The sequence below is a fragment of the Cyprinodon variegatus genome, unplaced genomic scaffold (assembly GCF_000732505.1).
Source record: "Cyprinodon variegatus isolate N-32 unplaced genomic scaffold, C_variegatus-1.0 Scaffold186, whole genome shotgun sequence".
Taxonomy (NCBI): Eukaryota; Metazoa; Chordata; class Actinopteri; order Cyprinodontiformes; family Cyprinodontidae; genus Cyprinodon; species Cyprinodon variegatus.
The window spans coordinates 897,768-914,106 of record NW_015150639.1 but is presented as its reverse complement, the minus strand read 5'-3'; the positions used below and the strand labels follow the sequence as shown (position 1 = coordinate 914,106).

The 16,339-nt window shown below is 36.0% G+C and overlaps 2 protein-coding genes across 3 annotated transcripts in view; one reads left to right on the top strand and one right to left on the bottom strand.

Annotated features, from left to right (window-relative positions):
- LOC107087523 (protein FAM83F-like) overlaps nucleotides 1-10,266 on the top strand; it is a 14,622-nt gene extending 4,356 nt beyond the window's left edge. The window contains exons 3-8 of the mRNA XM_015379136.1: nucleotides 1,655-1,779; nucleotides 1,862-2,287; nucleotides 5,880-5,936; nucleotides 6,021-6,237; nucleotides 6,323-6,523; nucleotides 9,571-10,266. Coding sequence (XP_015234622.1) covers nucleotides 1,655-1,779; nucleotides 1,862-2,287; nucleotides 5,880-5,936; nucleotides 6,021-6,237; nucleotides 6,323-6,523; nucleotides 9,571-9,750 — 1,206 coding nt within the window. The 3' untranslated portion in view covers nucleotides 9,751-10,266. The remainder of the gene's footprint in view (nucleotides 1-1,654; nucleotides 1,780-1,861; nucleotides 2,288-5,879; nucleotides 5,937-6,020; nucleotides 6,238-6,322; nucleotides 6,524-9,570) is intronic.
- Nucleotides 10,267-14,031: 3,765 nt separating this feature from the next.
- The window catches only part of thap3 (THAP domain containing, apoptosis associated protein 3), a 3,436-nt gene continuing 1,128 nt past the window's right edge, over nucleotides 14,032-16,339 (bottom strand). Inside the window, exons 3-5 of one of the 2 annotated variants that reach the window (XM_015379147.1) lie at nucleotides 15,280-15,472; nucleotides 15,017-15,118; nucleotides 14,032-14,915 (exon numbers count right to left, since the gene is read on the bottom strand). In XM_015379147.1, the coding sequence (XP_015234633.1) occupies nucleotides 14,646-14,915; nucleotides 15,017-15,118; nucleotides 15,280-15,472 (565 nt within the window). In that variant the 3' untranslated portion in view covers nucleotides 14,032-14,645. The remainder of the gene's footprint in view (nucleotides 14,916-15,016; nucleotides 15,119-15,279; nucleotides 15,473-16,339) is intronic. The other variant, XM_015379146.1, reaches the window with a different exon arrangement.

Below are 16,339 nucleotides of genomic sequence, written 5' to 3'. Positions count from 1 at the left end.
TCATCCATCATCCATCCATCCATCCATCCATCCATCCATCCATCCATCCATCCATCCATCCATCCATCATCCATCATCCATCCATCCATCCATCCATCCATCCATCCATCCATCCATCCATCCATCCATCCATCCATCCATCATCCATCCATCCATCCATCCATCCATCCATCATCCATCCATCATCCATCATCCATCCATCCATCCATCAATCCATCCATCCATCCATCCATCCATTCATCATCTATCCATCTATCTATCTATACATCATTCATCCATCATCCATCATCCATCCATCCATCCATCCATCCATCCATCCATCCATCCATCCATCCATCCATCCATCCATCCATCCATCCATCCATCATCTACAGTTAAGCCATAATGATCCATACCCCTTATGTTAATAGAAAAAGAATATAAGATATAAGATAATAATGCTGATATTTTGGAGAGATTCAGCTATAGCACTGCTTTAGGTCTAACAAAGAATCTCTGGCATTATTAATAAAAGATTAAATGTAAAGAGGCCTATTAATCTCAAAGCCTACCAGTGAAAATAGATTACTAGAATACCAAAGGAAATATAGCAAAAACTGGATATGAATTATAAGAACAATTTGATTGTTTGTCATTGATGATTGAGTTAGCATGGATAACTTGAACAAATTATGTATTTTTTTTTATGTAAACAGGTTAATTGGCACTTACAAAATAGTTCTTGGTTATTGGTTTTATTATCTTCTTCAAGAAATCTCATTAATTTCCAAACAGAAACAAACTGCTGTGTTGAATGAAGATAATTAAAATTTCAGTTCTTAATGCACCTACTTACCTACCTGGACATTTATCAGACCGGTTGCAGCCTGAGCTGTCATGCTGGTATGTTAAGTGTAGTTTTACCTTTCATTTTGTCAACCCAAAGTTGTTCTGCAGGATTAAACTGTGGTAACCCCCATAGTCATATCTAAGTACTCATTTTAATTTCCTCAGAAACCTTTCAGCTGAGTGCTTTGAATTGTTTTCATTCTTTTATGTTCCTCTTCTGCCAGACTTCTGAGGAATGAAAATTCCTCTTGTCATTTGATTTTATAACTTCAACCAATATCTATCTAGGATTGTTTAGATTTGGTACTCATGTGTAAAATAGCCCTAAAATAACATAGATTTATTGATTAAAGTCCAATTTCTATGTGTAATTAAAATTGCAGGCAGGTTGTAACCAGATATTTAAACAGGGTAACATAAATTACAACCTTTCTTCTGTGTTTGCCAACAAATGAAATGCCAACATTTTTAATTTTCAGACCAGTGCAAATTATAAATCAGTTTTGATTTGCAGGATTGATAAAAAAAAAACACAACACTATTTTTGGACTTATTTTTTAGAAGTCAGAAATTTACATAAATGTTCTTAGGTGAGTTTGGGATTTTAAGCTTTAAAATGTCTTGAAATCTAACTCTGACCTACAATTTTCCTTTCGAGAGACAAACTTGTGAGAGGAGACAATTCCACCAAATGCTAAAAAAAAACTTTTTAACTTTAAAAAAATCACATTTTTAGTCTAATTATCTGGTTTTAGCAACATATTCAAAGGAGAGATGCTCCTTTTCTTGCCACTACAAATTTAACTTTAAGATTTTTCTTTAATAGAACATAAAGACTCGTATTCTTGGAGGGAAAACCTTTTGTTCGAGGACTGGAAGGATGGTGGTTGGGGATGTGAAATCCAATTTCATCCTGGTGGATTTAGAGACAGTGATTCATGGCAGCTACAGGTAAAAAAGAAAACTCATTGCAAAGCTGATTAAACTCTCTTTAAAGTCTGCTACCAGAATATTTTTTTGGTTTTTCCTTCAGCCTCACATGGAGTGACGTCCATCTGCACCGGCAACTCATCACAGTCCTGAGAGGACAGATTATCGACTCGTTTGACCAAGAGTTCAGGATCCTGTTTGCTGAATCCTTACCAGTGCCTGACACTTGGATAGTCCCTGCTGCAACCCATGCATGCATGCCTCACCAGGCCACTGACTCCTCACAGCTGCAGCTCCTAAAAGATCTTTCTGCTGAGTCTGAACTAAGTAACCCTCCATCTCCACCTCCTGATGTCCTCCTGGACTGGGAAGCAATGGGTGTTGTTCACAAAGACAGCGGCCATTCTGCTTCTCTTCTAAATGAACAAAATGGAAATATTGCAGAGAAAATGTTACACCTGGAAATAAATGAGGCAAAACCCGCTAAGGAGAGATTACCTTGCAATGAACACCTTGAGGAAAGAAAAAGGTATAGTAGCTGGATGATCTCTATGTAACCAGGCATTACAGCATAGATGAGGCATGGATGGGAGAATATGTTCGCATAACAACAATTGTTTACACCCATTCTTTGTCCCTGTCCTGATACAAGATGCATTTGCAGATGTTAAAAATCTTTTCCTCTCTATTTAGCTTCTTTCATCTTCCTTTCTGTAGTGAGATTCAATGCTTCTCCTAAAGAAAGTAACCCCACAGCATGGTGCCTCTGCCACCATGCTTTAGGATAAGGAAGAGGTGTCATGGTACTGTGTAATTTTAGTTTTCAGACTCAGATTATTTCACACATAGGTGAGAAAATTTTGTTTTACGTCTTATTTAACAAGATCACCTTTATCTGCCTCTGCTGTTTACCCTGCATGGCTTAAAGTTATAGTTCTACATTTGTCAGCAAAAATAGAGAAAATATTCTCTTATTGGCCTTTGTTCATGTACAAAAACTAGAGCATAACTTAAAAACGTTAGCAAGAAGAAGTCCAAGGTTCAGCAGAAGGTTCTGCTAAGAAGTCCAATCTCTTAAAGGTTTGTGACCTTATTTCTCGTAATTTTAATCCATATTAGGATGAATCTTTTCTTTTGTTGTACAGAGTAAATTCCCTTTAGATTCCAAGAGGGCCTTAAAAGTCATTCCTGAATGGTTTAATATTTGGGTCAAAAACTAAAATGAATATAGAGCAGAAAATTTGACAAGGCTTTGACCAAATCTAAATGAAAATATGTAGTCAAAATTAACACTCCTGTAGTCACTAATGACAGACTTATGGGGCCTACAGCTGTTAACAGATTCTCCCACCTGTTCTTTTTGGGGTCTGGGCTGTGGATGGACCTGGGGCCTTGGAGTGATTGAGTAATGGGTTACCAAACTGGTTATAACCAGTCTGCTAAACACAGCTCCTGGTTGTGGTGTGTGCCATTGGCATTGTGTGGCAGCTGTTGGATATTTGACCTTACTAAGTTGTGTTCAATCAGCTTTATAGGTCATACGCAAAATGGTGGGCTTTGTGATGGGGCGCACTCTGGCATGCTTAAATGCCTCTGGGTCTGTGTTGGGGGAATTTGTGGGGTGTGCAGTCTTTGTTGTGCTGGACTGACCTTCCTGTTCTCTGTAGCCTGCTGCTCTGGCTCCTATCCTGGGGCCGACTGAGGTCGCTGTCAGGTGGGTGGGTCTGTTAAGTGCACCTTCTGGCAGCACAGCGGTGGCTGGCAGGTTGTACTTGGCATGGAGGGGTGGGTTGGCTTTGGTGTGAGTTCCAGGCTGGCGTGGACAGGTTTTGTTTTATTAATGTGAGAGCTGAGGTTGTTGACATTGGCAGGGTTCTCTGGTTTCTTATCTGCTCGTTGTTCTGTTGGCGGAACGTCAACCAGGCTGGTTTGGAGCTGCTGCATATTCAGGCAGAGGGTCCTGTTGAGGGGTTTCATCCTTTTTCAGGTGTAGGGCGGCTGACTTTTAGGTTGGTTTAGTGGCGGTGATGGGGCTAGGCTTAGTGATGGTTGTCCCTGGCTGATGTTGCAGTGAAGATTAGAAGAGTTTGTTTGGTTGAGGGCACTTAGTCGGGGCTGTTGGCCCTGGCTGTGAGCCATCTACAGGGGATGCCCGTTGGGGGGTTATTCCTGTCCTTGGGCTGGGTCAGGGGAAGTTTCGGTCAGAACTAAAGCGATACATCAATCAAACTATTGTGGACATTGCGTCTCATGCAACAACATTCTTGTATACTTGTTCTAACTTACTTTTCCTCCTACTGTGGGAGATCTATATCAGATTTAACCAATGTTTAACCAACATTATGCATTCCAGCATAATTCATTTAAGTGACACAGCAAAAATCTTCTTTTAACACACATGCACACCTGTACTGTACATCTCCAGACCACATTTGTCATCCCTTCATTACATTACATATTTTATGTAAGAACAAAGCCAAGGTGGCTTTGAAGTTAAATGAATGCATGTCTTAACATTAGAGGAGTTTCAAGCAGCAACACGTTGCCAAGCCTCTTCCTGAACTTTCAGATGGTATTTAATCAACAGTAGCTTGATGTCTGACTGTTCTTTCTTTTGAATAAATGGTGTCCCCTGGATACAGACATATCAGCTTTAGGTTTATTGACAAATAGTTTTGCAATCAGCCAATAAAAACATAATCTATGGTTGCATAATGTAGCCCAATAAAATTGAGAATTGCTTCTAAGTAATAACAACTCTCGTCATTTAATGAAAAACTAGACTGACTGATTCCGCAAGATTCCTACGTCAAGTCTTGAGCATGTGTTCGTAAAATGTATTCGTACTTGAGAGATGATTATAAATGGGAGAAAGATGGTGAATGTGACATTGTTCACACAAACGCTTGTTGAATGAGGCCCAATATTAAGATTATTTTTTCTTCATTGGTATTGGCCATTATATTCATACATTAGCTCATTCATTAGTGCAGTGGTACCCAAATGGTAGGTCCACCTCCCTCGGGGTGGAAAAGTGTAATTGAAGGAGGTATGGTAGAAAGGAATTAAATGGAGGACATACTTCGAGTGTTGTTTTTGCTTATTTATGTATTGATAGCAATGTTCAATTCTGTTGAGTATAGAACGCAGCTAAACTTTTTAAAAAAGCATTCTAGAGTGATTTTTTTACTTTTCTTTGTCCAGTTGTGGAAGAGGTTGTCTTGGGGGTCGCATAATGAGTAGGTAAAATAAGAAAAAGGGGCCCAGGTCTAGAGGAAGATATTCAAGGGTCTCCTCTACATCTATCTCCTTCTTTATGTTTAAACCTTTACCCACCTTTCTCTCAGAATTTGGGCCATATGATTTTAGCATTACAAATTTGCATAATAGCACGATTCCCAGGGCCTTTGAAAAGGAACAGGTAACATAACAGATCCACTTAACTAAGGGAGGAGTGTGTATTTTTTAGGAAAATCTGCTGGAGTATTTGTCTGGAAGTTCAGTATTATATTTAACTGCCAAAGGTAGATTCAGAAGAAGCTCCAGAAGAATTAAATAAAATCCATGTCTATGTTTAAAGGGCTTAGACGATGCATTCTTGCTCAACACCTACAGTAATTGCAATAAGATTGTTATTTCTGTCAAAATATACTTACCTGGACACAGAATATCTTATCATTGTTGGGCACAGGACCAAGGTCTCATTTGTTGCAACAATGAATGCTTATATTTTTGTGTGTCAGTTTGCTGACTCTCAGAATATACTAAAAAAAGACATAGATTGCAGCCACCGTTGAGTCCCAGATTAGGAAGAAACACTTTACGTGTTAAATGTTTACATTTGCATATCCTCTTCTCATGAATTCAATCAGTTTTTTCATCAGCATATGATCTGCATATTGATGAAGGCACTGATGCAAAAATGAATGGCTGTCTGCTGAATTGGAAAAGTAAATCACCTTTGAGCTGCTCTGAAGATCTGTTTTGCATTTTTGTTTTCATATTTTTCATAGCTAAAATGATGGCTTAGCACCATACTTTTTGTTTTCACAGTGAACTAACTTTGAACTTCAGCACAGGTTTAATGCAAAACTTCACTCACAATTGTTTAATCTCTACAGCAATGCACAAGTAACCTCAGAGCCAACACGCCTACCAGTTTCAGATGGAATAAAAAGGTAGGCAAATACATATAAGAATCTCCTAACAGAGTGAAATAAAACTGATGTGAACTCAAAAATAAAAAGCTGTTTGTCCTGCAGGCCGGAGCATACAAAAGAAAGGAGCATATCCAGGGAACGCTCTCTAGAGAAACAGCCAAACCAACATGAGAGGGCTGTAACTAGAATTGATGTTCCACCAGATCCAATCAATTCATATCCTTATAAGAGAAGAACACCGACTAGGATGGAGTCCTTTTCAGAAGAGGACAAGAACACAGACAATCATAGCTCCAGTACAAACACAGACTCTACCAGAGTAAGTAGCTGGGTCTCCATGCTAAAACAATTAAATATAAATAAAAAATTTGCTATAGGACCTGAGATCCTTTCTTTCCTCTCAGGAGAAGAAGCCTTTAATCGTAAGAGTGCCGCACAATGGGAACTTTAGCTCTTTGAGTGATATCATGAGAAGACTCAAGCGGGGAACACCAGGGGTTCACAAGAGAGGGATGAACTCCACCATGTCAGACCAGACCCAGTCCATGTGGGACCTGAGCACCCAAAGTGACAGAGAGGTCCCAGTTCCTCGGTTTCTCACCGGTGTGAGTATTCACAACTAGATCTGATACTTAAATCAACACTATTTTTTGTGATTATACGTCTACTTACAACTAGTTGAATTACAAAACCAAAGTTAAGCATTACTTATTTTCAACATCGTCATATGACATTGTTTACATTGATTACCTCATCACTTTTAGTTTTCACACAGCCACTGGAAATAGAAATGTAGCTTAATCAATCTCAGGTGGTATTAACCACGCTGGTCCTCATGGGAAATGTTGCCTTCAGGCAAAGCAATACATTCTTTGTCCACTGGGGTAACCAAAATCGACCAAAAGCGAAAGTTATTTAAAACTTCTTCAATTTAAAGATATGTTAAATGCAACTGATGGGTGAGCATTAACATAAAAAAAAAAAAAGAAAGATATAAAGATAAACAGAAATACAGAAACAGAAATACAACAAAATGTTGCTTGTAACACAAAAGGTTTATTTTTTTATTCAAACAGTAATTCTAATTTTCTTTCAAATTGTTCTTTTAAAAACAGTTTTAAAGGGTATTTTGGTGCAATATTTTTTTTATAACGTTTGTTAAGTTCCCCAGTACTGGCCCAACTTAAGGCACTATGCAACGTTCTGTAGCTCCACGTTCTTAAACTCAGCTTTTAAAGTTGGTGGGGTTGTTTATATGTTTTTTTAATCTATCTATCTAGACACTGACTAGACTATTTTATAAATTTTTATAAAAAACATCCTATCAAAACTGCCAATGTCTTCTATACACTATTCACTTTTTTAAGCTCTATAACATAATACAATAAAGTTTATTTCAGCCACTGAGAAAGAATCTTTATTAACTGCTAAATGGATTGTAAAAAAAATGTTACATTTGTATTTATTTATTTTTTATTTAAGCTTCCTGAAGTTGTACAAAACCCTGACTGTCTAACCCTAATATGTACCAAATTGTAAAGGTTTTGGTGCCGTTGTAACAGACAGACATTCACTCAGCAAGGTTTTTTTTGCAGCCTTTAATAAATTCAGCTGCAATAACAGTTGCACGTCCTCCAACTGCAACCTCTAGAGAAAAAAAACAACCCTTACATTGAGAACGTTTAGTTAGGAGGAGCATAAATATTTAGCCACTGTCACACCCACATTTCCCTACTGTGTGAAAAATGTTATGGGCTAATCAAAATACTAGAATATGTCAAATGAAATTCAGCAGACTATTATCAAATTTTAAATGTAACACTGTTTGATCCTTTTGCAAGATAACAGGGGAAAAAAAGAAAAAAAAAAGAAAAGGTTATCTGTCCTGCATAATAAGGCTGCTGTGTTTTTGTGTGATCTTTCTTATTACCTTTTAAATATTGCCTACCTCTGACTTCACTGTGAACTGTGTGAAGCTCCAAACTGACTTGCATGTGCAATATGAACAATAACAACATCATCATCAGCAGCATTACAGTAAACATGGTAACATAACTATTGTTTAAGTGCTTATTAGAAGCCATTTATTGGGTCAGTGGATACTGGGTGGGAAACACATAGATAAATGCAGAGTAAAACTCTTTATTTTGTGGCGTTTTCATGAGATCTGATGCCTTTCACCATAAGAAATTGTCTCTCCACATCCAAAACAATTTCACAGAGGACCAGTTTATACAGAGGATTATAATGTTGAGGGTGATTTTGGGTTATATATATCTGCACCTCTCCTCTAAGCTCCACATCATTGTAAAATATTGATATCTACATAATCTACATAACACTGCCTGCACGTTGGCTCCATGAGCAAGACCCTTAATCCAACACTCCTCCCTGGGTGCTGCACAGTGGCAGCCCACTGCTCCCCAAGGAGAGGGGTTAAATGCAGAGGTCAGTTTCTCCAGTGTGAGATCAATTAAAGTCGATTTGTCTTGAGGTAAGCGTATTTTTTCTTGATTTGATCCTTGAAATGGGACAGTTTGCCAACGGAATTAGATTATTTTCATGTACCAAAAGAAAAAACAACTACTGTACTTTATCTAATTCTGTAATATCTAATTAGCTTACAAAATCCTCATTCTATAGTCTTATTTACTTTTTCCAACTGAGGACAAATACAATATTTTTAAGAATGTTTAATTTATTTTTAGATTGTTTTTGCTCTGCAGGGGACTGGATGACATCCAGTGTATTAGGCCAGAACAAGGCAGATCATCACATGTTCGCTAACCTCTATAGTATATTAGAGGCCTCTGTTTGAAGAGTCGTATATCAAATTTAAAAACCAACTATTGTTTACATCCAGGCGGTTCCTAACAAGCTTTTCCATTAGGCTTGAACAAAGTTTGAACACGGTTTATTAATGTCTTTCTGTCTCTCCATTGTGCATCACTGTAAAAACTGAAATATGGCATATTTTTTTAAATAAGCGTATTTTCTCTTGCTTTGTGCAGTTAAGTATTAAAAATTTACCAGTGGGATAAGATATTGAGCTCTTAAATAAGAAAAGGTCGGATGTTTTGACCATCACAAAATAATGGCAAATTTTTTAAAGAAAATTTTACTTATTTTAGATAATTTTTTCCAGTGCTACTATCTCAGCTCCTCTCTGTTTTGCTAACTACTTTTGTCTGGCTCAAAATTGTGACAAATTTAATGAAGAGTGACATCAAAGTCTAATCCATCTAATCAGCCTTAGTTGTTCCAAGTGATGTCACATTCCACCAGATCAGAGTCAGATTCAGGACCGCATATGAATGTGACTCAAATTTGACTTGAAACTTTAAAGCTTTAAAACAAAACATGTTTTTCAGTGTAAATTAGCGCTACTACAACAAAATCTGAATTTGATTTATAAATGCAGACCATCTGACATATTTTACGTTCACATCATTTGTGTTTTATACTTATTTCATAATAGCATCATGAAATATCAATTTGTTACATTTACTCTGATGCAAAAAATTTTTTTTTTTTGTTGCGCTTAAGCTATATGGAAAAATTGAAAGATATTGTTGAAAGATTTATCAACCTGTAAAGAAAGAATCTACATTTTGCTCCAATTTTTCTCTTTTTCTGTTTGCTCCTCATGCAGTTCAACCCAGAGCACATGACCCCTGCTTTGGTACTGATGAGGAAAAGGAATGATGAACTGAAATCTTCAATAAACCGACCTTCAGCTAAATTCACGCCGGCAGAGAGACCTCGCAGCTCCACCTTAAACTCCAGCATTTACCTGAGGAATCTGTCAAACAGCAAAGAATCCACATTATGAGTGTCACCGTTGAACCCAGCCATTGTTGCAGCATATTCTGTGACTGTATGTTAAAACAGTAGGAGGGGCTATTAAGCTTTTAAACTGTATTTTGGCTTTAAAGAAGAGTTCTACTCTCCAACTGTATAAGTGAGACCGAAGAGAAAGAGGGTGGGGCAAACAAAGGGCAATAAAAAAGTAATAATTTAAACAAGCCCTTTCCTAAAATTGTGACTTCCATAGAAATTCTCCCTAAACTTAACTCATACAAAAAGAGAGCACCAAGATCAGTGTAAATGTATATTATTATTATTATTAATATTATTGTTAATCTTAAAACATAAAGCAGTTGTGTTATGTTTACAATTTTGTTTGCTTTTTTCACACTGGTATAATTGAGTAATATCAAAAATATATGGGCAGACAAAATGACAGGTGATATCACATATTGTGACCATAACGTAACTTAAATACTAACCAAACTGTTTCTCGTGAATCATTACCTCAAAATAAAAATAACCATTGAACAATTTATATCCTAATTATAATTCAAATATATATATATATATATATATATATATTCCAAAAGACAGCTCTTATTATGACCATACTGTGAACTATAATATTAGACTAAATATTTAAAACTATCTGTTTGAAGTGTCTCTTGTTAGCTGGCTACTCAACTCTGAGTTTGGCTCGTGATTTGTCTGTGGTACTAATTTGTTATTCAGAAGATGAAATGTTCCGAAACCTCTGCTCTAACTTATGAAAAAAGATTCAATATTTTGTTACTCTTTTTTTTCATTGGTACTCTGACTCCCCTGGTAAAGAGTTTCAGGTGACTCTTTACTTTCTTAAGTGAATAAAAACTAATATTTTCACTTTCCGTCGTGATTAATTTTGAAATATACCAGGTCACAGGGTATGAAATCTGTTACCATATGTTGTGAATGTACAGTAAACTATGATACTTGACTAAATGATTTAAATAAACTGTTTCTGGAGGCTTTTTATTGTCTAAAAAAAAGCGCAAACATTTCCTTTTGATCACTGACTTTAAAGCCCAGTGCTTTTAAATGCTAGAGTATATTATGACTCATATTCACCCTGTACAATGATCCCATTTTCATGCAATAAATTAAAGTTACAAAAGCTATTTTAAAAATAACATAACATCACCTAAAACTGTACTTTTCCTTAAAAACAATATTCATAAACCAACGATAAATCTTTAAAGGTTTATGAAGAAATTGCTCATCCTTAAAAGTGGAAAAACTGAATGAAAAATATTTTTATTACATAACTGCACATCCACTCTTTCAAATAAAAAATCTGACGAAATTTGTCATTATTCTAAAATTATAATAATAGCAATCCTAAGAATGACTTTAATAATACAAGATATTACATTTTGTAAATCAGTTCAAGATAAAAAAAAAATCATACAAATTAAATGAATGAAAACAATGAAAGAAATAACGTTTGCGAAGAAAAGTACCATGCATAGACAGTATGTAGCCTATGCATGGTACCAATTGGTCAAATGCATCATCGTATTATTTGTTCTTTAAGAGAATAAACAATGGTGAATATTGAATGAATGAACAATTAGTCTGACACTTTCTTATGTTACATTTAAATTATTTAACAAATTCGACAAGTCAATTAAACATAAATACCCACCTTTCATAAAAGCACATAAACTTCAAATGATTTACCCCATTTGCCACATTAAATTGAAGTGTTTAGTGAAAAAAAAATCTTGCAGCACCGTCTAAAAGCCTGAAAAGCTTCACTTCACCCATAACGATGGAGCCTCCAAACAGAGAAAAATAAATATGCTGCTCTCTATCGACTGTGGCCTAAAAATATTGATCCGACCTACACAGAACATTAAACATTGGTTTCTACCTTAAAACCTTTCACATAAATTCCAAAATGCTAATTTTAAATATAACACAACACGTATGTTTCAATCTGAGCTTATTAGGTCTGTTATTTTTACATTTATTAATAGCAACTTAAATACACAGTTGTCACTGATGCCAGCCACACTCCCAACCAAATCGCTGGTGATTGTCAAATAAAACTTAATTCAAAAGAAATTAAATGTAAACAGCGTCATAGATAAAATATAAAGTTTTAACAAAGGTTATGAGCTACTCAGCTTTAAGTAGAATAGGCCTAACTGTTTGCTGAATGAGCCTGCTTCTTAAGATAAACTGGCACATTAATCTTTTTCCCTTAATAATCCTTTGTCACATCACTTATCAGCAGCTCCAGTTTGGTAATGATTTCCATTATCACTACGATACACTCCTGTGACTTTGACCAGCTTCCACTCATTTCTAGCTAGACTGTCATTGATTTAGGAATTTCTCTGTGTCTTGTACTATTTTTTTCTGTGCTGAAAATTTGGCAACTATTTCCTTTTTTAATTGGTCCCAAATTAATTAGCCATGTAATTCACCATGCTCCATTTCTTTGAAAGATATAGGTCTTCCTTTGCTAACTCACCAGGCGGCTGTAAAATCACTTAAGACTGGTGAGGATGAGATTCTGCGTAAGGTAGAGCAGTGGGATCACAGAGCAGGTAAGCTGTCAAGGGGTGACTTTGTGATCTTCATACCCCAATAAAAATGAGCATGTAAGGATAAAGTGTCAAGACTTTTGGATGAGTGATCCACAATAGATTTCAACACACTTCATATAGTCCCGATGTGCCTTTACCAGGCCATGCCTGTAATGGGTCTTTGACATACTCTCTCAACTCATGATGTTATGGAGCCATAAGAGGATACAACCTTCCTTTAGGACGACTGCTGCCTGGAAGGAGATCTAATAAATCAGTCAACTCTTTGAAAAAAATCCTAATTCAAGTCACATATTGAGCAGATACATTGAAACTCAGCAATGCATGAAGCAGGTTGATCATTTCATTTATATGTGTCTCTAACCTGAAATAGCACGGCCTACACTTAAACGCCACTCCTGTTTTGCAAGATTCTACTGTTATAAAGAAAGTGACCCAATAAATTAGCCACAACATTGGACGAGGTTTACAGTTTATATTTACAGTCATTGAACTGCAAGAAACAGTCAGGAGCACACACTGGAACCAGTGGAACCAGTTTCTGTCGCAGGGCTTTCAGTCGAAAAAGGGGCTGTTGACAACTCAACTAAGACTTTATGTTCTGATTAAATTAATTTTTTTAGTGGGATGAGATGACGTGTGTTGTGAAACTGAATTGAATTATGGGGATCCTCTTTAAGGAGCTTGAGATCAGGGTTGAAGCAAGGGAGGCTAGGGTCATACACAATGATTCACAGTCTGGCAAAGGTACCAAAGCATGAGGCAGGCAGGCTCTTTAGATAATTTACATCATGCATAATTTGCAGCATCACATACAGAATATATAAGGAGGATCACATGCATCTAGTTCCTCTAATTAGCAGTGGCAGATGTTGCTACTTGGGTAAGAAAGGAAAGGTAGGAATAAAACAACTCCCACAACACCGTGCCGATGCATTACTAGTTCATTAAATCATGCTTAATTACAATACTTAAAACATGTGAGATTCAGAACCAGAAAAAGACCAAATATGCCAAATAATGATAAAATATCTTGGTTAAACATTAGAATAGAGTTTCTCTTAACATTATAAAACAACGTTTGGGAAGGAAGGAAAATGATCAGAATAAAAGAGTCATAATTAGGAAAGGATGATACAAACCTAGGCAAGAACTGACCGGTTGCTTTTCAGCATAAGCAAAATCATAGAAAAATACTAAATGACAAATTGAAATATGACATAGAACTCAAAAGATATCTGTTAAATGTTCAGAATGGTATTAAAAAAGGAAGTAAAAATAATGAATCAAGTCTTTTCTTGAGCATTAAGTTAGAAAAGCTCAGGATAAAAAAATAAAGTGTTGTAGCTGTGTTGTTTAGCATAAAAACCTGCAACATGATGTGGAAAGTAGGCTTACTTATAAAGCAGAAAAAAATAATCTATCGTCAAGTGTTTAAGTGGACTAAAAATATTCTATCAGAAAAACAAATACAGGTAAGAATTGGAAAAAAGTATTCCAAAAAATATTTAATAAAAAATGGAATGTGAAACAGTAGGACAATGAGTCTTTTTTTTATTTTCTTTAATGATAATAACGTGTTTAGTGATGTAGATTTATAGAGGGTGGAAAAAAAAGTACCGATATTTTTAGGCAGAAAGTTGATATCAGTGTAATTCCCAATATTTTTATCATAGAGTGGGAGCAAAGGTTTAATCACAGTCAAAGCCAAATATAATTTCACAAGTAGTTTTATTTAAAATGGCCGATTGAGTGATTATCTGGGATTCCAAGGACAGTAGAATGTCAGCATATAATGTACAACAAATCCACAGATGTAAACAAGTAAGACTAAAAATTAAATAAATATAACAAATCCTAGCAAGAGCAGCGTTTACATATAAAGCAAAACAAAAATCGAAATGCGTATATCGATATATGGGATTTGATCGATATTCGTGTCTCACTTCAAAATCTATCGATTTATTTTTTATATCGATGCATCGCTCAGCCCTACAAGCAGGTTGTGAACAAATCAACCCAGAGGAAAAAAAAGCATCTTACGAAATCGATGCATAAATTCAGAACAGAAGATCAAATAAACTCATAACACAAAGAGGATTTTCATGATATAAAAAAAAAAATAAAAACCACTCTGATCGGTGAAGTGGTGAGCCATCTTTCACTGCTGGACCGTCAATAATCCAAAACATATCAAACACTAACCAAAAATGCATTAAATGTGCTGTTACTCCTTTACACAGCATCTGAGTGTACTGGGAAATCTGAAATTGATTCGGCATTAACCTATTGGGAAGTTTTTTTCACATAACCACCAACAGGCTTAACTCATAATTTTACTATGAATGTATACAATACTTCCAAATAGTATTAACAACATAGCTGAGTAATATTCAAGGTTTTCTTGCAGATTTTCATTGATTAGAGTCTTCTCCCTCAGATCCTCCAGAACTGAATCCACATTTTTCTTAGCCCTCAGCTCTCGGATGTTAGCGTTGCGCTTCTCCCGTTCGAGGCTTTCCACTCTTGCCAAGGCCTCACTAAGCTTTGCCTTCAGAGCAGAGGGGGAAGTCGGCAATGCATAGTTGTGGTCCTAGTGGAAAGAGGGAAGGAAACATTTAATGTGTGTGCATGGCTTTGTAAAAATGGTTGATTGCATTACCTTTTTGGGAAACAAAATATTTAAATACTTGCAAGATTTTTCTGAGGTTCATCTTTATTACGAGGCTTAGTCAAGTCCAAAGGAAGACTCTCCTCTGCTTTCTTTGTAGTGGGTTTGGTTCTCTTTCCTTTTTGCTAGGACACAACATAAGAGACACAACCTTAACGTCGAATTATAAAAATTGTCACAAACACACCGCAAAGTCTAAACCATTAGACAGGAAGACAAAGCCTTGGGACCACACACCAGACAAAAAAGATTTAATTATTCCTACGTAGTCACAGGAGGGACATACTTTTTGAAGAGAAGTCGGGAAATTGAACACAGATGGTATGACATTGGGTCTAAGCCGGACAGTCTGCCCTGTCCGGTCGAAGTCCTCTGGCTTGAAGTGCTCGCTGCAGAGCATCGATCTATTTGTTGCAGCAAAATCTTCCCTCCGCACAGCCCGTTCCCACCGTTTTCTTAGCTTACCGTCTTTGGGAAACCTAGATTGAAACATTTAGCCACACAGGGTGATGTTAAAATGTTAATACATGTAATAACACCCAAAGCCCCACACCATTTCTATAAACATGTTTCTTGTGAGGCATTTAATTAAGGAACAAATACAAATACATAACTCCATTTAAAGAAATACTGCCTATACACCAAAATAACATGGATATTTGTCATATCAACTCACCCAAATATAATTCAAGTGATATATCAACACTTCAAAACAAGATTAATATGGATAATTTTTTTTTTAAATATAACATGATTAACACTTCGTTCAGGCTTAATTACTTAGCAATGTGCTTAAAAAGTGACTGGACCCCCTGAATTCATTAATGAAATACAAAATAATACATAACATCATGTATAGACATTGGAGTTACATGCAGGAATATGCATAATGTGTAAACATTGACTTTTATTGTTGTTTAGTTGTTTGATTTGATGTAAAGTGTGGGATATAATTAAGCACTGGTTCTGCCCAGCCCTTTTCCAGTTACATTAATGTTGGTCTATATATAAATGGATTAAGGTTATTAAGAATGTGAACCATCAAAATAAAATATATTTCCTTTAGCAGGAATTACGAAAACAGTATGTTTTCTTTAAAATCATTTAACATTAATGTGCATTATTCTTTCTATATGTATAGAGAACGAGAGACAGTTTGCATTGCAACTGATCTAACTAGGGAGTACCAATATGGCGGCCGGTGACTTCACTCAACCCTAAACTACCAATGGGCTATCAGCAATCCAGTGAGATTAGAATAGAGACAAGAATAGAGATCAATTGAGCTACAGCATCAAATCAACAACAACAAAGAGTTATATGTGTATATATTTATATTTATATTA